At 45.4% G+C, this 25,862-nt stretch overlaps 1 protein-coding gene across 3 annotated transcripts in view; it reads left to right on the top strand.

Annotated features, from left to right (window-relative positions):
• man2a1 (mannosidase, alpha, class 2A, member 1) overlaps window positions 1-25,862 on the top strand; it is a 197,357-nt gene that overhangs the window by 10,740 nt on the left and 160,755 nt on the right. For 2 of the 3 annotated variants that reach the window (XM_056290633.1, XM_056290631.1), the window contains exons 3-6: window positions 3,582-3,726; window positions 8,997-9,084; window positions 18,611-18,694; window positions 19,236-19,363. In XM_056290633.1, coding sequence (XP_056146608.1) covers window positions 3,600-3,726; window positions 8,997-9,084; window positions 18,611-18,694; window positions 19,236-19,363 — 427 coding nt within the window. In that variant the 5' untranslated portion in view covers window positions 3,582-3,599. The remainder of the gene's footprint in view (window positions 1-3,581; window positions 3,727-8,996; window positions 9,085-18,610; window positions 18,695-19,235; window positions 19,364-25,862) is intronic. The other variant, XM_056290632.1, reaches the window with a different exon arrangement.

The raw sequence follows: 25,862 nt of genomic DNA, 5'->3' as shown, positions 1-25,862 counted from the left end.
GAATACAGGTGAGGTGCAAGAGTGTCTGGTGGCCGTAAAATATTGTTTACCAAGGAAAACAGAGTTCTAGTGTTCCCTTCACCTGAGCTAATTAAGTTTGCATAATAAGACGATTTAGCTGTGGACACAGCCTCCTTATAATGAAGTATGTGGTCATTATACATGTCTTTATGAACAACAAGGCCAGTTTTCGTGTAAAGGCGTTCCAGGCCACAGCCTTTAGCTTTAAACTGACCTAGTCCAGGTGTAAACCAAGGGGCAGGGTGGGTGAAGGAAACAGAGCGGGTTTTTAAAGGAGCAAGATTGTTAAAAGGCTATAAAGGCCTTCGTTGTAATGAGAGACCAGTTCGTCTGGGGTGGATAAATTGTCTTTGCTGGGGAGATTATCAATTCCACTAGAAAGAGCAGATAAATCAATATTCTTAATATTTCGGAATGAGATGGAGCATGACAAATTGGTTTGGGATACTGTCAAGTTAACATCGCAAGACACTAGCTTGTAGTTAGAAATGGGCAAATCAGATGCACTACAGTTAAGAGGAGTTACACCAGAGCAGCAAATCAGATCAAGTATGTGTCCTTTAGAGTGCGCCGGAAAATCAATATATTGCTGTTATCCAAAACTGTCCAAGCATGATGTAAAATCCCTTGTGAGAGTATTGTGGACATTGTCCATGTGTATATTAAAATCACCCAGCAGCAATATTACATTGGGGGATAAAGAACAGTTGACTGAATTTATTATAGTGCTTTACTTACAATTTTTTGTTCCCTAAAAACCCTAAGCCTAAGCCTAAACCCAAGGCTAACCCTCACCCTAACTCTAAGCCTAAGCCCTAAGCCTAAGCCTGACCCTAAACCTAAACCTAAACCTAAGCGTAAGCCTAAACCTAAGCCTAGCCTCACTAAATCAAAAGGAGTTATATCCCACAAAATTCAGTGTTTTTAGGGTACAAGGTACAAGGATGAGGAGGAGGTTTTACTTCTCTCATGACCGTGACACCCATAGTGGATGCTGTTACTGTTGTTTTTTGGAAATCACTGTTAATTTTATCTTTGTTTTTGTTTTTGTTGTTTTATTGTTTTTATTGGTTTTTTATTGATTCATTGTGAGATAGATATTGACAACGACATGCTCTGATATGTGAAAAACTGTGTTTATTATTTAGATTTATCAGTTGATCATTCGAGAGGGGGCAGGAAATTATAAGTAGTAACTTCCCATTGCTCCTTTTCCAGCATAAATACTTGTTGGATTCTCTGTTGAGAATCCCTTTGCGGAATTCTTCTGGTTTTATTTCTATCATTTGTTATTATTGTTTTTTTATGCTTGGTCATTTTTTCTTTTATTTTGCATGCTCGAAATAAAGACATTTGATTTGATTTGATTTGATTTGATTTGATTTGACTTGACTTGATTTGGTTTGATTTGATTTACTGTGGCATGCATACACCCTTTAACTGGTATTTTCTCCGTTGAATATGTGAGAAGAGTCCCTGTATGGTCAGCAAGGTTGCATGTAAGGAAGAGAGTCTGGTAGTGCTCTCTAGAATAACAGAAACAGATTAACTTTATCTGGTTAGCACTGCTGGCTCCCAGCAAGAAGGTCCTCAGTTCGAGCCCCAGGCCATCCAAAGTCCTTTCTGTGTGGAGTTTGCATGTTCCCCCCGTGTCTGCATGGGTTCGCTACGGGTACTCCGGCTTCCTCCCACCATCACAGACATGTAAGTTAGGGTTACTACTCCTGTCTGTGTCCCTGACGAAGGCAATAGGAAAGAAGTACTGGAGTTGGTCCTTGGGTGCTGCACTTTGGCTGCCCACTGTTCCTCGCTACACAGCTAGGATATGTTAAATGTAGAGGATGAATTTCCATACGGGGATTAATAAAGTATATCTACTATTAGCTCAATAGTATCCATTCGCGTTCACTTTTATGAAACAGGATTTTATCCTGCACAGTGTCAGTCATGTAAAGCACAGTCAGTTCAGATATCACCACTTCATATATCTCCTTTCGACCAGATCGACAAACTTGGGAAACATGTCCCACTTTTCTGCATGAGTTGCATGTCACTTCAGCAGTCGGGCATGAAAGCTTATTATCTAGTAAGTGGCTGACGAATCTGCATCGATAGCAGCAGTGGCAATTCTCCATAGTTTGGAAGGAGGTTTCACTTTGTGTAGCTATGGCTCTCCCCAGATAGCTAAATTGCTGTGGCCATCCGGCCCACATACCGTGTGGAATGATGGCACTTGGGCGGTCCACTCCTGTTGTCCAGATATGGGCCAGAACCAAGCCATAGCAATGCCGCATGTACCGCATATTTGCCAGTGGTGGCCCATATTTGTTTTATGATAGTTGGGCCATATTCACCATTTACCACACGGGCCACTTCAGGGTCACATCCAGATCACATGTTACCGAGACCACCGCATCTTTGCCAAAAAAGGCCCACATTTGATTTGGCATATTTTTGCCATATTTGCTATTATACATGTGGGCCACTTCAGGCTCACATCCATTTTGTCAGGGCCAGAAGAGGGCCATTAGTGCTGTATCATTGCCTGAAGTGGCCCACATCCAGATGCTATCTGGGTCACCAATGCAGCAGCAGCAGCAATAGTAGCATTGGAAAGGACATCGGTGTTCCGTGGTCCAGCCTCGGTCTGCAAAGCCAGTGTAGCTTTAACCAGCCTCAGGTCAGATTCTAGCAAGAATTTGCACGATTTGGCAACATGCTCTCTCAACTGATCATGAAGCATCAGCTTCCTCTAAGTCACTGAACTCACAATGTGTGGCTAGCTCACGTAGTGAGGCCACAGACTGACTAATCGTCTCCCCAGGTCTCTGTGCTCTCTAGCAAAATGTGTGACGTTCTGCAATCACATTTAACTTTTGGAACAAAGTGCTTTCTCAGTCCATCTACGGCAGAAGTGTAGGTAGTACCCATATCGGGTCAAGTGTAAAACAGTCTTTGTCCCTCTGTGCCAAGGGCATGGAGAAGAACTGCTTGCTTTCTTTCCTCTGGCCAGCTGTCCCCGGTAGCATGGAGCACTAGCAAGTTGTTCTTAAACATGTTTACGCGAGTAGTGAAAGAAAGAGTCGGTTCGTCTGGGCAAGGCGTGAGCGGTGCTGGTAAAGACACATAAATTGCCAGCCTAGTCACCAAAATGTGGTATCCATCCATCTATCCATCATCCAACCCGCTTATCCCACTCAGGGTCGCAGGATGCTGGAGCCTATCCCAGCAGTCACTGGGAGACAGGCGGGGAGACACCCTGGATCCTACACATGTGAAACAAAATGAAGTAACTAGCCGTAGAGACATGCACTGTACTTCACTTCATCTTTTATTTTTCCATGTTTTTCTACATTGCATATCTTGTACGTAACATGACACAGCAGTGTGTCTTTTTATGCTTTTTGTGTTGTTTTTATGTGTTGTCAGGGTTCTGTGTAATGCCAGGGGAGTCAAAGAAAATGTACCCCCTCGTGTAGACAATAAAACTGAATCCTGTCGTATCATATGTTGAAGTACTGTTTTTCATACTCTCACTCTTTCTTTCCGTTTTTCCACAGCTGACGGACGTATATGACATGCTGAGGTTCGACAACCCAGATGGGGGCGTCTGGAAGCAGGGCTTCGATATCAGTTACCATGGCAATGAGTGGGACAAGGAGCCGCTGGAAGTGTTTGTGGTGCCGCACTCGCACAACGACCCTGGTTGGTGCTACGAGTACTAATGTAGTACTATGAGTACTATTTCTATGAGCTTTGCTACTACTGTTCATGGTGCCTCCCTCACACCATGACCTCAGTCAGTCTATGAGTACTAGCACGAGTACTAGCATGAGTACTAGTTATGAATACTAGCACAACTACTGTGACTTCAGATACTTTGAGGTGTACTACAACTGTTCAGTGCTGTAATTGCACAATGACCCCGACCAGTACTGTGAATATTGGTGCTACTACTGTGGGTACGATTGCTTTGAGTACTAGGACTATTAATACTAGTGCACTACTAGGACTACCATGACTGCTACTACTACAACTATTACTACTACTATGAGCAGTGCACAAGTACTGCTAATACTGTTACCATGACTACTACTAATGCTCCCAATGTGACTACTACTGCCACAACTACTACTGCTACTACTACTACTGGTACTATTACTATCACTTCTACCAAAACTCCTGCTGTTACTACTGTGTAATGCTACAACTATCAATAGAACTGCTACTCTGAGTAATAGTACAACTTACAGTTTTGCTACTACTAATATTAATATAAGTGTACTACTGCTACTAATGCAAGTATATTACTACTAATAGAAGTTCTACTAATACCATGAATAATAAGACAGCTGCTGCTAATATAAGTACTGCTACTATTACTTCTCCATTTATGGTTGCTCAAGTAGAAATACTATGATTATCACTGCTAAAAGTATTACTGTTATTTCTATGAGTAGTGCTACTTTGAATGTTGGCACAGTAGAAACACTGTGGTGAATAATACTACAACTACTCCTAGTAATGCTATTGTGAGGACTATTACTACGACTACTACTACTACTGCAAATCATACTACAGGTACTATCAGTAATTTTACTATTAATGCTTAAAGTAGCACTGCTACTACAAGTACTATTAATCACAAGTACTACTATGTAAAGTACTGCTGCTGTTTCTAAGTAGTGCTTACATGAATAGTTTGAGTAATACTACAGCCACTCATAGTATTGCAACTATAAACACCCCCACTAGTAGTACGACTACTGCAACCACCACTGTCGTGGCAATTCTTCTACCAGAATGTCTCAGAGGGTTCAGACTCAGCATCTGTCGCAGTATTATCACACTTGATGATGAACGCTTAAGCATGGCACGCATGAAGCATAGTTACCTCAGCGCGTGCCATCTCTTGTGTTCAGTGTCTGAGCGACACCACAGTCACATTATCAAGTGGAAGGGCCGTGAGTGTAGCTACAAAGGGATGGTACGAGGTCATAGCTATCGTTCCTCTTTAGGTCATTTCACAAGTCAGTCTTTGTAACTGCCCTTGCTGAGACACTCTTTTCTGTATTGTCCCACTTTCTTGAGTTTGCTCAACAAAGTAGTTTGTTTGTTGAGGATGCCCGGGGAGTGGAGAAGAAGCATACTGGTACCGATTTTCAAGAACAAGGGTGATGTGCAGAACTGTAGCAACTACAGAGGTATAAAGTTGATCAGCCACAGCATGAAGATTTGGGAAAGAGTAATAGAAGCTAGGTTAAGAGGAGAGGTGATGATCAGCAGCAACAGTATGGTTTCATGCCATGACAGACCACCACAGATGTGATGTTTGCTTTGAGAATGTTGATGGAGACGTATAGAGAAGGCCAGGAGGAGATGCATTGTGTCTTTGTAGATTTAGAGAAAGCATATGACAGGGTGCCGAGAGAGGAGGTGTGGTATTGTCTGAGGAAGTCGGGAGTTGCAGAGAAGTATGTAGGAGTGGTGCAGGATATGTATGAGGGAGGTGTGACAGTGGTGAGGTGTGTGGAAGAAGTGACAGATGGGTTCAAGGTGGAGGTGGGATTACATCAAGGATCGGATTTGAGTCATTTCTTGTTTGCAATTGTGATGGACAGGTTGATGGACGAGATCAGGCAGGAGTCTCTGTGGACTATGATGCTCGCGGGTGACATAATGATCTGTAGCAAGAGTAGGGAGCAGGTTGAGGAGAGACCGGAGAGGTGGAGGTATGTGCTGGAGAGAAGAGGAATGAAAGTCAGTAGGAGCAAGACGGAATACCTATGCATCAACAAGAGTCCACAAAGAGAACCTGTGCATAAGTGGCAGGAGCCTCTAAGTACTGCAGGATGGAATGGAGACAGAAGGACATAGCATCCCCTACACACCTATTTGCTGTGTATGCACAATGGTAGGGATCTAAGCTGGTCACGTTGGATAGGTGTTTACATACTAGGCGCTCAAAACTTTGAATTATTACAGATATTAATGCGACAGGTCTTATTTTTAATTATTACAGATATTAATGTAACAGATCAAAACGGATGATCCACTCTGGCAACCCCTAATGGGAGCAGCCGAAAGCAGTAATAGTAGATTAATGCAACAGGTCTGCAATCATTCAGGCAACTGATGTTGGATTTCTTAGGCAAAGGGGTTATGACAGTGGACTTAAAACATGCAGGGACTTTGCATTCCTCGAGACTTGTTAAAACCATCAGTGAAGACAGTAGCAAAGAAACAAATGAAGACAGCAGCAAATTCATCCGCACGACATTTTAGGGCAGCAGAGGATACAACATCAGGGCCCACTGCTTCCCTGCTTTTCTGTAGAGAGGCTGGTTCCTCACCTCATACTCCTCTATCACAAAGGGGGGAGTCAGGGAACTGGCCACTACTGGCTGTCTTAGTAGGCTTTGATTGTTATCAAAGTGACAGTAGAATTAATTGAGACTGTCAGACCGCTTGGGGTCATCATTGACTACTGAATCAGTATCCACGCCTGCCTGGGAAGACCACTTTTTACTACTTTAGTTACTGGTTAAACAGATTTCAATTTCTGGTGGTAAACAGGGATGAGAAGGATCAAGTTATGGTCTGGCTGCTGAAGGGGTGCCATGCTACAGCTATAGCATTGATCCAGTACTTATGTACATGGTGGGCACATGAACTGCTGTTTCAATCTTGAAAATGTCCTCATCAAGATAACATGGGTAAAATCCCCAAGTACTAGCACCGTCGAGTCTGGGTAGGATCTTTTCATTTCCTGATGTAGGCTGATATGTGCTGGGCTGCCTGAGTCGCTGCTGCTTACAGAAGTACGTAATCAGCGACTAATATGACAGAAGTTACGTTTCCTGGAGAGCACTAACATCTGGATCAACCCTAACCTTAACACTAACCCTAACCCTAACCCTAACCCTAATCCTAACCCTAACCCTAATCCTAACCCTAACCCTAACCCTAACACTAACCCTAATCCTAACCCTAATCCTAACCCTAATCCTAATCCTAACCCTAACTCTAACCCTATAAGAAGAAGAAAAGTGTTTTGAGGTATTTATATATATATATATACACTACTGTTCAAAAGTTTGGGATCACATTGAAATGTCCATATTTTTGAAGGAAAACCACTGTACTTTTCAATGAAGATAACTTTAAACTAGTCTTAACTTTAAAGAAATACACTCTATACATTGCTAATGTGGTAAATGACTATTCTAGCTGCAAATGTCTGGTTTTTGGTGCAATATCTACATAGGTGTATAGAGGCCCATTTCAAGCAACTATCACTCCAGTGTTCTAATGGTACAATGTGTTTGCTCATTGGCTCAGAAGGCTAATTGATGATTAGAAAACCCTTGTGCAATCATGTTCACACATCTGAAAACAGTTTAGCTCGTTACAGAAGCTACAAAACTGACCTTCCTTTGAGCAGATTGAGTTTCTGGAGCATCACATTTGTGGGGTCAATTAAACGCTCAAAATGGCCAGAAAAAGAGAACTTTCATCTGAAACTCGACAGTCTATTCTTGTTCTTAGAAATGAAGGCTATTCCATGCGAGAAATTGCTAAGAAATTGAAGATTTGCTACACCGGTGTGTACTACTCCCTTCAGAGGACAGCACAAACAGGCTCTAACCGGAGTAGAAAAAGAAGTGGGAGGCCGCGTTGCACAACTGAGCAAGAAGATAAGTACATTAGAGTCTCTAGTTTGAGAAACAGACGCCTCACAGGTCCCCAACTGGCATCTTCATTAAATAGTACCCGCAAAACACCAGTGTCAACATCTACAGTGAAGAGGCGGCTGCGGGATTCTGGGCTTCAGGGCAGAGTGGCAAAGAAAAAGCCATATCTGAGACTGACCAATAAAAGAAAAAGATTAAGAAGAGAACACAGACAAAAGAACACAGACATTGGACAGAGGAAGACTGGAAAAAAGTGTTGTGGACGGATGAATCCAAGTTTGAGGTGTTTGGATCACAAAGAAGAACGTTTGTGAGACGCAGAACAAATTAAAAGATGCTGGAAGAATGCCTGACGCCATCTGTTAAGCATGGTGGAGGTAATGTGATGGTCTGGGGTTGCTTTGGTGCTGGTAAGGTGGGAGATTTGTACAGGGTAAAAGGGATTCTGAATAAGGAAGGCTATCACTCCATTTTGCAACGCCATGCCATACCCAGTGGACAGCGCTTGATTGGAGCCAATTTCATCCTACAACAGGACAATGACCCTAAACACACCTCCAAATTGTGCAAGAACTATTTAGAGCAGAAGCAGGCAGCTGGTATTCTATCGGTAATGGAGTGGCCAGCGCAGTCACCAGATCTGAACCCCATTGAGCTGTTGTGGGAGCAGCTTGACCGTATGGTACGCAAGAAGTGCCCATCCAACCAATCCAACTTGTGGGAGCTGCTTCTGGAAGCGTGGGGTGCAATTTCTCCAGATTACCTCAACAAATTAACAGCTAGAATGCCAAAAGTCTGCAATGCTGTAATTGCTGCAAATGGAGGATTCTTTGACGAAAGCAAAGTTTGATGTAAAAAAAATCTTATTTCAAATACAAATCATTATTTCTAACCTTGTCAATGTCTTGACTCTATTTTCTATTCATTTCACAACATATGGTGGTGAATAAGTGTGACTTTTCATGGAAAACACAAAATTGTTTGGGTGATCCCAAACTTTTGAACGGTAGTGTATATATATATATATATATATATATATATATATACACATACATACATACATATATAAAACATGTCATAGTATTTAACAAGAACAGAGTAATATTTTGTGTATTAAAGTATGTATTTATATTTTACTATTTATTCGTTTGGTTGAATAATATATTTTTTATATATGTCTTTAATGTTTGTACTTTAGTCCTTGAATACATGATAATACTTCATAAGAATGTAATTATATTTGTGGTTCATGTATAGGTATATGTGTTTTTGTGCTTACAGGTTGGTTGAAGACGTTTGATGATTACTACAGAGATCAAACTCAACACATCTTAAACAACATGCTGCTCCATCTCGCCCAGGACACCAGGTACCTGTTGCCCTGGCAGGCGCTGTCCCTCACCCTCATTCACTACCTACCTGCTGCTTTCACAACTGCCGTGGGGGTTATTAACAGCTGATGTGGAAACTAGTATAGTAACTGCCCTCGCAAGCAATAACCATCTCCTTAAAAACCATCTAACGACAATAACAACTAATCCTTGATCACCACCTAGGAACCATCAGGAATGACCAGGGATATCTGGGCTAAGCCTTCCCACTCTTTTACAGCAAAGTTCAAGTCAAGTCAAATCAAGTCAAGTCAAATCAAGTCAAATCAAATCAAATCAAATCAAATCAAATCAAATCAAATCAAGCATAAAACAACAACAAATGATAATAAAACCTGAAGAATTCATCAAAAGCCTGTTCAGGGTGTCTCCCTGCCTGTTGCCCAGTGACTGCTGGGATAGGCTCCAGCATCCCCGTGACCCTGAGAGCAGGATAAGCGGTTTGGATAATGAATGGATGGATGGATGGATGGATGGATGGATGGATGGATGGATGGATGGATGGATGGATGGATGGATGGATGGATGGATGGATGGATGGATGGATGGATGGATGGAATTCAACAAAATAATTCTCAATAGAGAATCCAACAAATATTGTAAGTTGGAAAAGGAGCAGGAGAACGTTACTACTTATAATTCCCTGCCCCCTCTGTAATGCTCAGTTAATAAACCTAAATAAAAAGCCTAACCCTAACTCCACAATTTGAAATACACATACTTGTGCGACTGGTATGGACACATTATTTCTTAAAATTCAATTTTCCTCTCAAATTATACCCCCCCCCATTTGAGAACCATTGTTGTATGTTGCCAGGAAGTAGATTATGTCTTGCTTTGTACAACATTTGTGCAGTCTTAAATTCTACCATGAACTTCATAGCCCGTGAATTAGTTTGTTAGTGTGTTCCCAATACCCTATATTGTTTACTATCCTTATTGCTCTTTTTTTTGTAGTAGCCATGGTTGTAGGTTGTTTTTGTAGGCGTTCCCCCATATCTCCACACCGTAATTCAAATATGGCAGCACAAGTGAACAATACAGAATGTACAAACCTTTATGATCCAGAATGTGCCTTACCTTTCCCAGAACTCCAATGCTTCTTGCCATTTCTGTTCTCACAAATCTTATATGTGGTTTCCAGCAGATTTTATGGTCAAGTATCACATCCAGAAATGTATTTTCATATACTCTTTCAATGTTAATATTGTTGATCATTATTTCTACTTGTGTGTCTATTTTAAGATTTCCAAATAATATAGAATTAGTTTTGTTCAGATGTAATGATAATGATAATGATACAGTTAAAAAAGTTAAAAAAAACACTTAACTTCTTTCATTTCAGCTGTGATCAACTCAAAACGCTCCTGTAAATTATCCCCGGAAAAAAACCCCAAAAAAAACCGGTTGTGTCATCTGTAAATAAAATGAATTTCAATAGACGTGACACCTAACATATGTCATTGATATACAGAACAAACAATTTAGGGCCTAAAACTGACCCCTGTGGGACACCACAAGTAGTGTCCATTTGTAGTCACTTATCTGCACAAATTGTTGTCTGTTTGCCAAAAAAAACTTCCCAGCCTATTTAGCCCCACCCTTCTGATACCAAACTTTATCATTTTATTAAGTAATATTTCATGGTCAATTGCATCAAATGCTTTATTTTAAATCTATAAATACTCCCACTGCACATTTCTTGTTATCAATACAATTAGTTATTTCTTCTATTAGCTCCATTAATGCCATAGATGGCGATCTGTTTGATTGGAACCCCTACTGATTGTCTGACAAAAAATTAAATTTCTCAATAAAATTGTTCAACTTTGCAATATAGAGTTTTTCCAAAATCGTACAGAACCGGGAGATTACGGACACAGGCCTGTAATTGGTAAAGTGATGTCTATCCCCAGCTTTATATAGTGTGATAACTTTAGCCATTTTCATGTCGCATGGAAATGTATCGTTTTTAAAAGACAAGTTGCAGATGTAAGTCAGTGGGCTTACAATACCATCAATGACTTTCTTAACTAAAGTCATGTCAGTTGCATTCCAGTCAGCTGGCGTTTGGTTCTTACTCTTGCCAACAATATCAATGATTTACTGTCCTTCTCCAGCTCTCAGAAGACTGAGCTTTGAACTGTAGCTTCATAAGCCTCAATAGCCTCCACCTGTTTTGGCTGTGGGGCATCGATTTCTTCTGCCTGTTTTGGCCCCGCACTAACAAAGAATAAATTGTTAAACCCAGGTCCCACATCATTCATATTGTTTATAGTTGTATCATTGTGCATGAAATATTGAGGGTAACTCGTGTTTGTTGATCCATTTCTAATAATGCTATTTAATACTCTCCACGCGCCCTTGATATTGTCTTTGTTTTCCTCTAATATTTTGTTATTATGTTCCTTCTTGCATTCCTTCTCATAATTTTAATTAACTTATTTTTACATCTCTTGAATGTATTTTCTGCCTCTACTGTTCTACGTTATGAACTGTCTCTCAAGAGCATTCTTCTTTTTTTTACAGGTATTTTACAGCCCCTTTGTAATCCATGGTCTATCAGCTTCCTGTTGTATTTTTTATTGGGCAGTTTTTGTCGTATAGTGTTAAACATATACTGAGACATGTATTATAAGTTTTGACAATGTCATTTTCCTCTTGTACTTTTTTACAATTTGTTTTAATATTTCATTTTTAAATGCACCCATGGCTTCCTCCATTCTCACTCTCCTGTGTTTGAACATATGGTCTTCCTCGGCCTCCACATATTCATCACAAAAACTGGCAAATGGTCACTTATATCATCCATTAACAACCCGCTCACTATGCTGCTGTCCACGTGGTTCAAGAACATGTTGTCTATTAGAGTGGCACAGTGCGATGCTCTTCTGCTGGCTTTTCAGATCACTGGATAAAGACTCGTGCTATGCATTGGATAAAGACTCGTGCTATACATTGCATCGCTAAATTGGTCAGTCAATTTGTGCTTGTTGGGATTCAGCAAATCTATATGAAAATCCCCACAAATAAACATAACCTTCCGATCTGACCGAGCAAGCATTTCTTCCATCCTTCCCTTAAATATTTCAGTGTTGCATCCAGGTACTCTGTACACACAACTAACCATTACATTTTTCTTTTTTAATTTTCTCCATGTACATTTCAATGGTCATGCATTCCGTTACGTCATCGATAGTTGTATACATGTCTTCTACTGCCTTGCAGCTGAGGTTTCTATCGAGATAGACAGCCACACCGCCTCCTTTCTTTTTTCCCTCGCTTTTTCTATAAATTTATTTCTGATTTTTCCCTTTTCTCCCAGTTTAGTGGCCCATCGATCCCTATTTGAATTCAAACACCCACCCTCGCACTGCGTCAAGTGCATGTCTCCGGCCGGCAGTCCGGAAGGAGACGCCTCGCCACTTGCGTGACGAGGTGAATCCAGGCCGAACCACTGCTTTTCCCCCACACCCACAGAGACGCATGCATGCATGTGACGAACACAAGCCGACTCCGCCCCCTCCCCAAGACAGCGCTGCCAATTATCGCTGCTTCATCGAGTCCGGCCTGACGAGACCGGGGCGCGAACCTCGGTCCCCGGTGGGCAACGGCATCGGCACAAAGCCCATGCTTAGACCGCTACACCACCGCGGACTACACACCACCTCCTTTCTTGTTCTTGTTATTCAAGTAATGTAAGTCAAATCCATCCATATCACCCCCCCCCCCCGCTGTTGAGCCGGGCGTCAGATATCAGTACGATACTGAACGGCTTCTTGAAGAGATGGAAACGTTATTGTAGGATTTTAAAGTGAGCACGGAGACTTCTACTGTTAAAGTGGATGGCTGACAAGACAGACCATTATCTGACTCATAGTCTTGTTAACTAGTTTTGTCAGTGTGATAACAACCATTATTGTTTAGATTAGTGGAGAAGTTCATGTCAGGGTCAATGTCTTATTCAAGGTTCATGGGTTTTAGTGTCGAACAGTCCAATACAGTACATAGTCAAACATCTTCATTGCATTGCTTACTTGGGGTTCCTGGTACTTCTCCACTTCTGACGTATCTCTGATGCAGAGCACCTTTGCTTCCTCTGCTGTTGCGTTAAGCTTGATGAAAACTTTGCAGTTTGTCGTCCACATCCATTGAATGTTTTTCTGCTTCCTTGGCCCCCGAGCTTTACTGGCAATGTTGGCGTTTTTCTTGGTCTGATGCTCGTTCATGTACACATTGGCTCCCGTCAGCTTCCTTCCTTGCTTTAGTCATGCAGGTTTGTTTTTTCTGTCCATAAATCGGATTATTGTTGCTGGAATTGGATTATTGTTGCTGGAATCGGATTATTGTTTGCTGGAATCGGATTATTGTTGCTGGAATCGGATTATTGTTGCTGGTTGATGAGAAAATTATTGTTAAAAAAACCTTAGAACGGGTTGTTTTAGATTTTGGTGGAACCTAGAACAGCAACAGCACCAAATAGTCACAAGACAAACAGGGTATTTCTAAACGGGCTTGTTTTTACAGCCCAACCACAGTAGCATCAGCTTCTGTTCATCCTCGCAGGGTGAAGTGAGTGACATCTCTCGTGGCACGCCCCGTTAATTTGCTGATCATTTGGGCTACATTCAACCAGGCCCCAGGCCACTGGCTTCTGACCAGCAGACACCCGGGAGGTGTACAGGGAGGGGATCTGAGGTGAGGGAGGGGAGCGGGAGGTGTACAGGAAGGGGATCTGAGGTGAGAGAGGTGTACAGGGAGGGGCTCTGAGGTGAGGGAGGGGAGCGGGAGGTGTACAGGAAGGGGATCTGAGGTGAGAGAGGGGAGCGGGAAGTGTAGAGGGAGGGGATCTGAGGTGAGGGAGGGGAGCTGGAGGTGTACAGGGAGAGGATCTGAGGTAAGGGAGGGGAGCGGGAGCTGTACAGGGAGGGGATCTGAGGTAAGGGAGGGGAGTGGGAGGTGTATAGGGAAGGGGTCTGAGGTGAGGGAGGGGAGCGGGAGGTGTACAGGGAGAGGATCTGAGGTAAGGGAGGGGAGTGGGAGGTGTATAGGGAGGGGGTCTGAGGTGAGGGAGGGGAGCGGGAGGTGTACAGGGAGGGGAGCGGGAGGTGAGTGACAAACGAGAGGTTCGAAGGCAGGTGCGACTTGTTTTATTTGTTGTTTTAAACTGAATGGACCGAGACCTTTTCCTTCGTACCTCCCGAACTCTGACCTCCGGACGTCACTAGTCTGCAACACAACATATAGGATTCTGGGTGACGCAGTTCCTAACAAAGGCATACAACAACACAACTGTGGCAAAGGCAGGCGTCACCATGAATGAGGCGGATTATCTACTTTAACACCCATTTTCTTCACTGTATTTGTAGGACAACTTGGAAGTGAGGACACTGGGGACACATTGATCCAACAGTGTTCAAATAACACAAAATGATAAACGACCAAATCGTTTTGTAACTTGGTGTCAGTGAAAGGACTTAGTGTCTTTGCTGTAACTTGGTATCTCGGATGTGATGCTGCTGTTGTTGCAGCGTAGACTATTGATGCTTTAATGTAATGGTTAGCCCACCCACCCAATATCCCCACCAGCCGTCACTGGGAATGACTACTAAACATCCTGCAACCACACACACACACACACACACACACACAAACAGCTAAGCAGCCACACCTTTTAAAATCTGTGCTGTCGACAGGCTTTGCTTAAATCACGTCAACAGGTTTTGCTTACACCACGTCGACAGGCTTTGCTTACACCACGTCGACAGGTTTTGCTTACATCACGTCAACAGGTTTTGCTTACACCACGTCGACAGGTTTTGCTTACACCACGTCGACAGGTTTTGCTTACACCACGTCGACAGGCTTTGCTTACACCACGTCGACAGGTTTTGCTTACACCACGTCGACAGGTTTTGCTTACACCACGTCGACAGGCTTTGCTTACACCACGTCGACAGGTTTTGCTTACACCACGTCGACAGGTTTTGCTTACACCACGTCGACAGGTTTTGCTTACACCACGTCGACAGGTTTTGCTTACACCACGTCGACAGGCTTTGCTTACACCACGTCGACAGGTTTTGCTTACACCACGTCGACAGGCTTTGCTTACACCACGTCGACAGGTTTTGCTTACACCACGTCGACAGGTTTTGCTTACACCACGTCGACAGGTTTTGCTTACATCACGTCAACAGGTTTTGCTTACACCACGTCGACAGGTTTTGCTTACATCACGTCAACAGGTTTTGCTTACACCACGTCGACAGGCTTTGCTTACACCACGTCGACAGGTTTTGCTTACACCACGTCGACAGGCTTTGCTTACACCACGTCGACAGGTTTTGCTTACACCACGTCGACAGGCTTTGCTTACACCACGTCGACAGGCTTTGCTTACACCACAGGGAATTTCATGCCAATGTTTGCTAGATAAAGTTAATCTGCAAGAGGAGTTCAGGTTTTTTTTCCGAGTTCAAGTTTTTTTTGGGGGGGGGAATTTTCCCCCCTTTTTCTCCCCAATTGTACTAGGCCAATTACCCCATTTTCTGAGTCGTCCCGGTCGCTGCCCCCCCCCCCCCCTCTGCTGATCTGGGGAGGGCTGCAGACTACATGTCTCCTCCGATACATGTGGAGTTACCAGCCACTTCTTTTCACCTGACAGTGAGGAGTTTCACCAGGGGGACGTAGCATGTGGGAAAATCACGCTATTGCCCCCAGTACCCCCCCCCCCCCGAACAGGCGCTCCGACCGACCAGAGGAAGCGCTAGTGCAGCGATCAGGACACATACCCACATCCTGCTTCCCATCCGCAGACATGGCTAATTGTGTCTGCAGGGATGCCCGACCAAGCCGGATGTAACACGGGGATTCGAACCAAAGACCCCCGCGTTGGTCAGCAACAGAATAGACCGCTACGCCACCCGGACGCTGAGCACAGGGTTTTTGTTAGACATTTCTAGCCGCCATCGGGCCCGCTCTCCCTGCATGGTTGATCAGCTACACAACCAATCAGCATTATTGCTGCTCCAAAAGGGGAGCAATCCCACAAGTAAGGTATTTTATGTTGCTGCCCGTCTTGACCAGGACTCCCTGACCAGGACTCCCTGGCCAGGACTCCCTGGCAGAAGAGATATTGTATCTCAATGGGACCTTTCTGGTTAAATAAAGGATAAATAAAATAAAATAAAAGTGAAACAAGAAACTAAAACGAAAAACAACAACATGTATCTGATAAGACAGAGACACAGAAACAGACGCTGACGTGTTTGACAAAAGAATTTAATCAAGCTCATCAGTGCCAGTTTAGGACAGCAGTAAGGAGAGATGAAGCGATACAAGAGAAGACTGTAAGAAAGGAAAAGAAGCGAGGGAAAGATAGATACATAAAGAAAGACATGGTATGGTTGAATACTGTTTACCGATGATGTGCTACTGCTTCCAGTTTCCATACAGGTCCATGGATGTGTAACTACTGGGGCCCAGCACATGTTATCACTTGTGCTGTAGTATCTTCTGGCCACGGCCCAGCACATGTTATCACTTGTGCTGTAGTATCTCCTGGCCACGGCCCAGCACATGTTATCACTTGTGCTGTAGTATCTCCTGGCCATGGCCCAGCACATGCTATCACTTGTGCTGTAGTATCTTCTGGCCAGGGCCCAGCACATGTTATCACTTGTGCTGTAGTATCTTCTGGCCAGGGCCCAGCACATGTTATCACTTGTGCTGTAGTATCTTCTGGCCAGGGCCCAGCACATGTTATCACTTGTGCTTTAGTATCTCCTGGCCATGGCCCAGCACATGTTATCACTTGTGCTGTAGTATCTTCTGGCCATGGCCCAGCACATGTTATCACTTGTGCTGTAGTATCTCCTGGCCATGGCCCAGCACATGTTATCACTTGTGCTGTAGTATCTTCTGGCCATGGCCCAGCACATGTTATCACTTGTGCTGTAGTATCTCCTGGCCATGGCCCAGCACATGTTATCACTTGTGCTGTAGTATCTCCTGGCCATGGCCCAGCACATGTTATCACTTGTGCTGTAGTATCTTCTGGCCAGGGCCCAGCACATGTTATCACTTGTGCTGTAGTATCTCCTGGCCAGGGCCCAGCACATGTTATCACTTGTGCTGTAGTATCTCCTGGCCATGGCCCAGCACATGTTATCACTTGTGCTGTAGTATCTCCTGGCCACGGCCCAGCACATGTTATCACTTGTGCTGTAGTATCTTCTGGCCACGGCCCAGCACATGTTATCACTTGTGCTGTAGTATCTTCTGGCCAGGGCCCAGCACATGTTATCACTTGTGCTGTAGTATCTCCTGGCCATGGCCCAGCACATGTTATCACTTGTGCTGTAGTATCTACTGGCCAGGGCCCAGCACATGTTATCACTTGTGCTGTAGTATCTTCTGGCCATGGCCCAGCACATGTTATCACTTGTGTTGTAGTATCTACTGGCCAGGGCCCAGCACATGTTATCACTTGTGCTGTAGTATCTTCTGGCCAGGGCCCAGCACATGTTATCACTTGTGCTGTAGTATCTCCTGGCCAGGGCCCAGCACATATTATCACTTGTGCTGTAGTATCTTCTGGCCAGGGCCCAGCACATGTTATCACTTGTGCTGTAGTATCTTCTGGCCAGGGCCCAGCACATGTTATCACTTGTGCTGTAGTATCTACTGGCCAGGGCCCAGCACATGTTATCACTTGTGCTGTAGTATCTTCTGGCCAGGGCCCAGCACATGTTATCACTTGTGCTGTAGTATCTTCTGGCCAGGGCCCAGCACATGTTATCACTTGTGCTGTAGTATCTTCTGGCCATGGCCCAGCACATGTTATCACTTGTGCTGTAGTATCTCCTGGCCACGGCCCAGCACATGTTATCACTTGTGCTGTAGTATCTTCTGGCCATGGCCCAGCACATGTTATCACTTGTGCTGTAGTATATCCTGGCCAGGGCCCAGCACATGTTATCACTTGTGCTGTAGTATCTCCTGGCCACGGCCCAGCACATGTTATCACTTGTGCTGTAGTGTCTCCTGGCCATGGCCCAGCAGGCAGCACACTGGCCTTCACTTATTCACAGTGCACATGGTTCTTCAAAACCAAGAACCTGGCTGCGTTTCCTTTCAGAGGGGCATGTGCGTGTGCTGGGGGTGATGAATCAGTCCTACTGTGGGGGGGGGGGGGGTCTCACTGCAGCTGGATACCTGTTTCAGTCATTTGCTCTGGGTGGAGTAACTACTGTTACTGTTACTACCTTTAGTACAGCAACTGTTAGTACTATTGAGAGTACTGTGACTATTGTAAGTCATACCATTACTGCTAGTACTACTGTTTGTTCTATTGTTATACTACTGCTTTTATACTACTATTTTAAGTGTTCATGCAACTACTGCTGTTACTATTTAAAATGCTAGTGCAACTGTAATCACTAGAAATACTGTCCGTTGCAGTGTTGTTGTATTGCAGTACTAATACATGATGTCCTTTAGAAGGAAGATGATTTGGTCAGAGATCAGCTACTTCTCCAAATGGTGGAACGACATTGACTCTCAGAAAAGAGACACAGTGAGACGGTATCCATCCATCCATCCATCCATCCATCCATCCATCCATCCATCCATCCGTCCATCCGTCTATCCGTCTATCCGTCTGTCTGTCTGTCTGTCTGTCTGTCTGTCTGTCTGTCTGTCTGTCTGTCTGTCTGTCTGTCTGTCTGTCTGTCTATCTATCTATCTATCTATCTATCTATCTATCTATCTATCTATCTATCTATCTATCTATCTATCTATCTATCTATCTATCTATCTATCTATCTATCTGTCTATCTGTCTGTCTGTCTGTCTGTCTGTCTGTCTGTCTGTCTGTCTGTCTGTCTATCTATCTATCTATCTATCTATCTATCTATCTATCTATCTATCTATCTATCTATCTATCTATCTATCTATCTATCTATCTATCTATCTATCTATCTATCTATCTATCTGTCTATCTGTCTGTCTGTCTGTCCGTCTGTCTGTCTGTCTTAGCTAGCTAGCTAGCTAGCTAGCTAGCTAGTTAGCTAGCAGGTCTTATCCACCATGCTCCTCATCCAGCCTATTTCCCATTTGCTGGTAGGTTGCTTAGAAATGGACAGCTGGAGATGGCAACAGGCGGCTGGGTGATGCCGGATGAAGCCAACACACATTACTTTGCTCTGATTGACCAGCTGATGGAGGGACACCAGTGGCTAGAGGCCAACCTAGGTACATTTCTATACTATTATATTGTGTTGTGTTTTTTTTTATCCTGCTTCTCTTATATGTATTTATGCATTCTCAATAATCCAAAAAATCAAAAATCAAAGACGGTTGATGTATTGGTTGGCTAAAATAACCATAAATGACTCAACGCACAATTAACGTGCTTAATCGTGCTCCGCTAGGCACTGCCATAATTCAGTTTATGGTAACGCCTCTGGGGGTCACTGTCATAATAATGTAAACTAACCTACGACACATCACTACATCCCCCTTATTCAAAACATTCCGTTTTCTGATGTAAACGTTGATGACAACATAATGAACAGGTTAGCTTTTTTTAATCATAAAAAACACAATACATCCCACTCTCTCTCTTTTTTTGTATTTTTGTAACAAAAATCCATAGTCCGCCCCCCCCCCCCCCATGTCCTGGGCTCCCAAAAGTCCTTATAACACGGCCTTTTACAGGCCATCCTTATAGCACAGCCTGTAAAACATATCTACAAGTCAAGCCGCTCCGGAGGCCTGACAGTCCGCTTAGACCGCTACAAGGCTAGAGGCTCCAACTTACAGGAGAGGAGGCAGAAAGGCTGAAAGGTCTCTCCTGTCTCCAAGAGGCTTCTCCTGTTTCTCCGGTAAGTGTGGCCAGTTTTGGTTCTCACAGCATATGACTGCGGTGCCACCTGTTCCAGGACCATCGCTTTTGTGCTCCATGCAGCAGGCTCCTCTATGCACACTACATCATGACTCACCGGTTCTGGTAGAGGCTTGGAACCCTTGTCATAGCTGAGTTTTTGTTTGTGTTTTAGGCTCCTTTTTGAAGTCTAGTGTGCAACTTCTGTCCCATAAGGATCTCAGCTGGAGAATAGCCACTTTCAAGAGGTGAGGCTGTGTAAGCTAAGAGGGCCAGGTATGGATCTGTATCACCCTGTGCACACTTCTTCAGGAGTCTTTTTATGATCTGGACCCCCTTTTCAGCCATCCCATTTGCTTGTGGGTACAGCGGATTGGAAGTTTTGTGGCTAAAACCATAATGTTTTGCAAACTGCTTAAATTCATGACAAGAAAACTGTGGGCCGTTGTCTGCAACCATCTCTTGAGGAATGCCGTGTCTAGCAAAAATTGACTTCAGATGAACTATGACACTTTGTGCTGAAGTCATTGACAGTAGAGCTATTTCTGGGTAATTTGAGATGTAGTCAATGGCTAACATATATTCCTTTCCATTGCAGTAGAAGAGATCAGCCCCAACCTTCTCCCATGGCTTTGAGGGCATCGCAGACAGAATCATTGGCTCTTTGGTTTGCTTGTATGAAACTGAAGGCATGTGACACAGTTGCCAACCATTGCGTCTATGTCTTCATTCATGTTTGGCCAATAGATAGCCTCTCGTGCCCTGCGCTTACACTTCTCTGCCCCCAGATGCCCCTCATGCACCCTGGTCAGCATCTCCTTATGCATTGAGGTAGGAATCACAATCCTATCGCCTTTGAGCATCACACCATCCACCAGTGAGAGCTCAGACCTGAGTGGGTGATATTGCTTGCACGAGCCCCTTTGCCAGCCATGCTCCATGTTTTCCATTACTTTGGAGAGAATCGGGTCTGAGCTGTTGATCAGAAGCAGGGAGTGTGTCCTTCACCATGTGAACATGCAGAGCAACATCCACCTCAGTGCTGCTACAGCACACCAGAGACACGACTGGAGTGGCATGAGAGAGCGCATCAGCAATCAACAAACAAGGCCCTGGCACATAGGTAAGGACAGCATCATACCTTTGTAGCTTCATCATCAATCGCTGGATGCGAGGGGACATGTCATTCACGCTTTTTCGGGCAATGGCTATCAAGGGCTGATGGCCTGTCTCAAGAATTACTTTAGCAAGTCCATATATGGATCCATGAAATGTCTCGCAGCCAAAAACCAGTCCAAGGCACTCTTTTTCAATTTGTGCATAACGACACTCTGCCTGTCATAGAGCGTGATGCATAAGCAACCGGCTTCCAGGAACCTTCATGCTGTTGCAACAGTACGGCACCATTGCCGTCTTTCGATCCATCAGTTGACACTTGAGTTGGCCTGTCAGCTTGAAAAAAATGTAAGCACAGGCTCCTGAGCTAAAACACCTTTAATGTCCCCCCATTCCGCATTATGGGCAGCTGTCTACTCAAAGTCAGTCTTGGTCTGAAGGAGCTTTTGCAATGTACTGTTCTACCTGCTAAGTTAGGGATAAACTTCCCAAGACAGTTACGATTCCAAGCACCAGTTGAAGGCCTTTTTTGTCAGTTGGTGTTGGCATGGGTTGGCTTTGATTGCCTGAACTTTTGACTCATCAGGCTGAACACCAATTGGAGATAACTTATCACCAAGAAATGTCAGTTCCCTCCCACCAAACTGACACTTTTGCCTATTGAGTTTAAGACCATGTTGCTGTACTTGTTGCAGCAACTGCTTAAGTCTCTGATTGTGCTCCTGTATTGTAGAGCCCCAAACCACCAAATCATCCACATAGACTCGGACCCCCTCCAAGCCCTCGGTGATGTGCTCCATTGCCTTATGGTACAATTCTGGAGCTGAACTAATCCCAAAGGGTAGTCTCTGGGAGGAGTATTGGATGTACAAAGTTTTGCACTTGGCTCATCCAGTTTCACTTGCCAGAACCCATTTTATGCATCCAGTTAAGAGAAGTAATGAGCAGCAGCCATTTCACTGGCTATTTCTTCACGTTTTGGAATTTGGAAATGTTCCCGTTTGATGCAGGCATTGAGGTCTTTTGGGTTCATGCATATACGCAGCTCACCATTCTTTTTTCTCACACACACCATTGATATGACCCAGTCAGTTGGCTCATCGGTTTTCTTTATCACCCCCAAAGCGACCATTCTTTCCAACTCCTTTTTGAGGCCGTCACGTAGGGGAACAGGAACCCATCTTGGGGCATGAACCATAGGTCGCGCATTATCCGTGAACAAATGGTAAAGTACCAAATCCAGTAAAGACATTGTCATATCGGCCAACAATCTCCTCAGAAATACTGCTTGGTTCCATTAGAGCATACACACGCTTAACCAGGCCCAGGTCCTCGCATGCTTTGTCTCCGAGCAATGAATCATGACCCTCTGGAACAATAGTAAATGGGAGTGATTTGCATTTGTCTTTCACCTTGACAGTGAGTTTGCAGGTGCCATGTGTTTGAATGGCCTGTCCATTGTATGCTTTCAAAGCAATTTCAGTCTTTGCTACAGTGGGTCTCCGGCCCAAACTATCAAAGTCCACAATGTTAATCAAATTGGCTTTAGCACCTGTGTGTCACAGCCTCTCACCCTTGACATCAAAGTGATCGCCCTTGACACCTGCTACACCAGCTGACACCTGCTACACCAGCTGACACCTGCTGGCCCCCCCTTCACCCCGGCACGCCAGCTGGCCATCAAGCAATCGCCCTCACCCTTAAAAGGCCTCCACTATGGACCAGTCTTCGCTGGAACGTCGCCATTCATGGACTTCTGCCTGCCTGCCTACCTGCCACTGAGCCAACTCCTGCTCTACCCCCCGAGATCGGTCACTTCAATAAAGACTTGATTCTTCCCTTACCTGGTTGTCCCGTCTGCTTTTGGGTTCTTTCCCGACACGTGACAGTACGTTCCAGCCACTATGGACCCAGCAGACCATTCCACCACAGACCTGGCCACGGTCTGCCAGGCTGTAGCCAACCAGGAATCGGTCCTCGGCCAGCACAGCCAGGTGCTACAGGAGATGTCTGACGCCCTCCGTGAGCTCGGCTCAAAGATCTCCGGAATCCAGACCCAACTTAGAGCCTCCGCTAGCCCGGGACCCGCCCCTCCAGCTCCGCCACCCTCAGCGCCATCAACTTCGGCTAAGGAACCATGGGTTGCCCCGCCCGATAAGTATGATGGAGATTTTGGACTTTGTCGCCCTTTTTTGATGCAGTGTGAGATTGTGTTTAACCAGCAGCCCCAGTCATATTCCACGGATGGAGCCAAAGTCGCTTACATCATGGGTCTTCTCCGGGGAAGCGCCCTGGATTGGGCTGCAGCGGTGTGGGAGATGCGGGCCTCCACTTCCTCATCCTACGCTGAGTTCACCACTGCTTTTCGCCAGGTTTTTGATCATCCCGTGCGGGGAAAAGACGCTTCAAAAAGACTGATCTCTCTCCGCCAGGGTTCCCGCAGCGTCGCTGACTACTCAGTTGAGTTCCGTACGCTATCAGCGGAGAGCGGAGGGAACAACGAGTCCCTCCAGGCCGGCTTTTCCAACGGTCTCAGCGAATCCATAAAGGACGAATTGGTTTCCTACCCCGAGCCTGGAGGGTTGGAGGAATTGGTTACCCTGGCCATTCGTGTGGACAACCGTCTCCGGGCTTTCCTGGTCACAACAACTTTCCACGGGCCACACCTCCAAACTCTGGGGGCCGAGCTCGCTCGACTGAGGTTGCCGTCCTCCGAGAAAGCCCGAGGCGTGACTCCTCCCCAGCTTCGGAGCCGATGCAACTCGGCCGCTTCCGGCTCAACCCGGAGGAGCGTCAACGCCGCATCACTGAGAACAGCTGCTTGTATTGTGGTCAGCCTGGTCACTTTCTCACCTCCTGCCCTCACCGTCCGTCAAACTAGCAGGCTCACGAGGGAGGGGGAGGGTCCTCGTGAGCCCAACTGTCTGCCCTCTGTCTCCTCATCCACGTACCCAGTTGCAAGCTACCATCAGTTTTAAAGGTCAGTCCACTAAACTTTTGGCTTTAATTGACTCTGGAGCTGATGAAAGCTTTTTGGATGCAAGTGTTGTGAAGCAGTTAGGTCTTGCCACCGTGAGTCTGGACCAGCCTCTTGAAGCTAATGCCCTGGATGGACGTCTCCTGGCCCGGATAACCTCTAAGACCGAGCCTGTGCACCTCCTGTTGTCGGGAAACCATCAAGAGGAGTTAAGTTTTTTCGTTATCAATTCTCCCTTTGTTCCCATTATACTTGGTCATCCCTGGCTGGTTAAGCATAGTCCCCATATTGATTGGTCATCGGCCAGAATTTCAAGTTGGAGTCCCGTCTGTCATGCTATATGCCTCCAGTCTGCTCTGCCTCAGTCTGTCCCCTGTCAGGTGTCAAGCTCTGAGACCTCTGACCTGTCACTGGTGCCTCCAGAGTACCATGACCTCCAAGCCATGTTCAACAAGCAGCAAGCTCTCTCCCTGCCTCCTCATCGCCCCTATGATTGCGCTATTGACCTGCTGCCGGGCGCTCCCCTCCCCAGCAGTTGTCTATATAGCCTCTCCAAGCCTGAGCAGGAGTCCATGGAGAGGTACATCAAGGACTCCTTGGTGGCTGGTCTTATTCGCCCTTCATCGTCACCCCTTGGTGCGGAGTTCTTCTTTGTGGCCAAGAAGGACAAAACCCTCCGGCCGTGTATTGACTATAGAGGCCTCAATAACATCACGGTCAAGAATAAGTGCCCTCTGCCCCTCATGACTTCTGCTTTTGATTCTCTCCAGGGAGCCACAGTGTTCACAAAACTAGACCTCCGCAATGCTTACCACCTGGTCCGGGTTCGAGACGGAGATGAATGGAAGACTGCCTTCAACACCCACCTGGGGCATTTTGAATATCTGGTGATGCCGTTTGGTCTCACTAATGCCCCAGCTGTCTTCCAGAGTCTGGTCAATGACGTCCTACGTGACATGTTGGATCGTTTCGTTTTTGTTTACCTGGATGATATCCTGATTTTTTCCAGAGACCTGTCAGAGCTTGTCATGCACGTCCGCCAAGTCCTTCAATGGCTTCTGGAGAACCGCCTTTTCGTAAAAGCAGAGAAGTGCGAATTCCATGCCCTTTCAGTCACCTTCCTGGGCGACATCGTGGCCGATGGGCAGGTGAGAATGGACCCCGCCAAGGTCAGAGCGGTTCTTGAGTGGCCAAGCCCGACCAGCCGTAAGCAGCTTCAGAGGTTCCTCGGGTTTGTCAACTTCTACAGACGGTTCATCCGCAACTACAGCCGCGTATCTCGTCAACGTGGAGGGAACCACGTACCGTCGCAACAGGGTTGATCTCCGACCAGCAGAGGTTGCCCCTCCACAGCCATCAGCTCACACAGAACGGCCACCGGAGCAGCCTGTGGGCGCGTGTGCAGCTGAAGGGGGCCATGTGAGCGGCGGCAGCATGGAGGAAGATGTCAGCAGCCCTGTAATGTCTCCAGGGTCATCAGCCCCGAGGTCGCCGCCATCTCCCCCACAGGCTGTGACCCCACCATGCCGTGAGTTACAGGGCCGAGCCTTCTCCCGGAGCGGGAGGCAGATTAAGCATCCAGAAAGACGACCTCTGGGTCATACACTGTACTGAGATTGAAACACACACGCACACACACTCACACTCACACACACACACACACACACACACACACACACACACACAAACACACACACACACACACACAAACACACACACACACACACACACACACACACACACACACACACACACACACACACACTGGACTGTGG

This window comes from Lampris incognitus, chromosome 12 (assembly GCF_029633865.1).
Source record: "Lampris incognitus isolate fLamInc1 chromosome 12, fLamInc1.hap2, whole genome shotgun sequence".
Lineage (NCBI taxonomy): Eukaryota > Metazoa > Chordata > Actinopteri > Lampriformes > Lampridae > Lampris > Lampris incognitus.
This window is presented reverse-complemented; position numbering and strand designations above follow the sequence as displayed.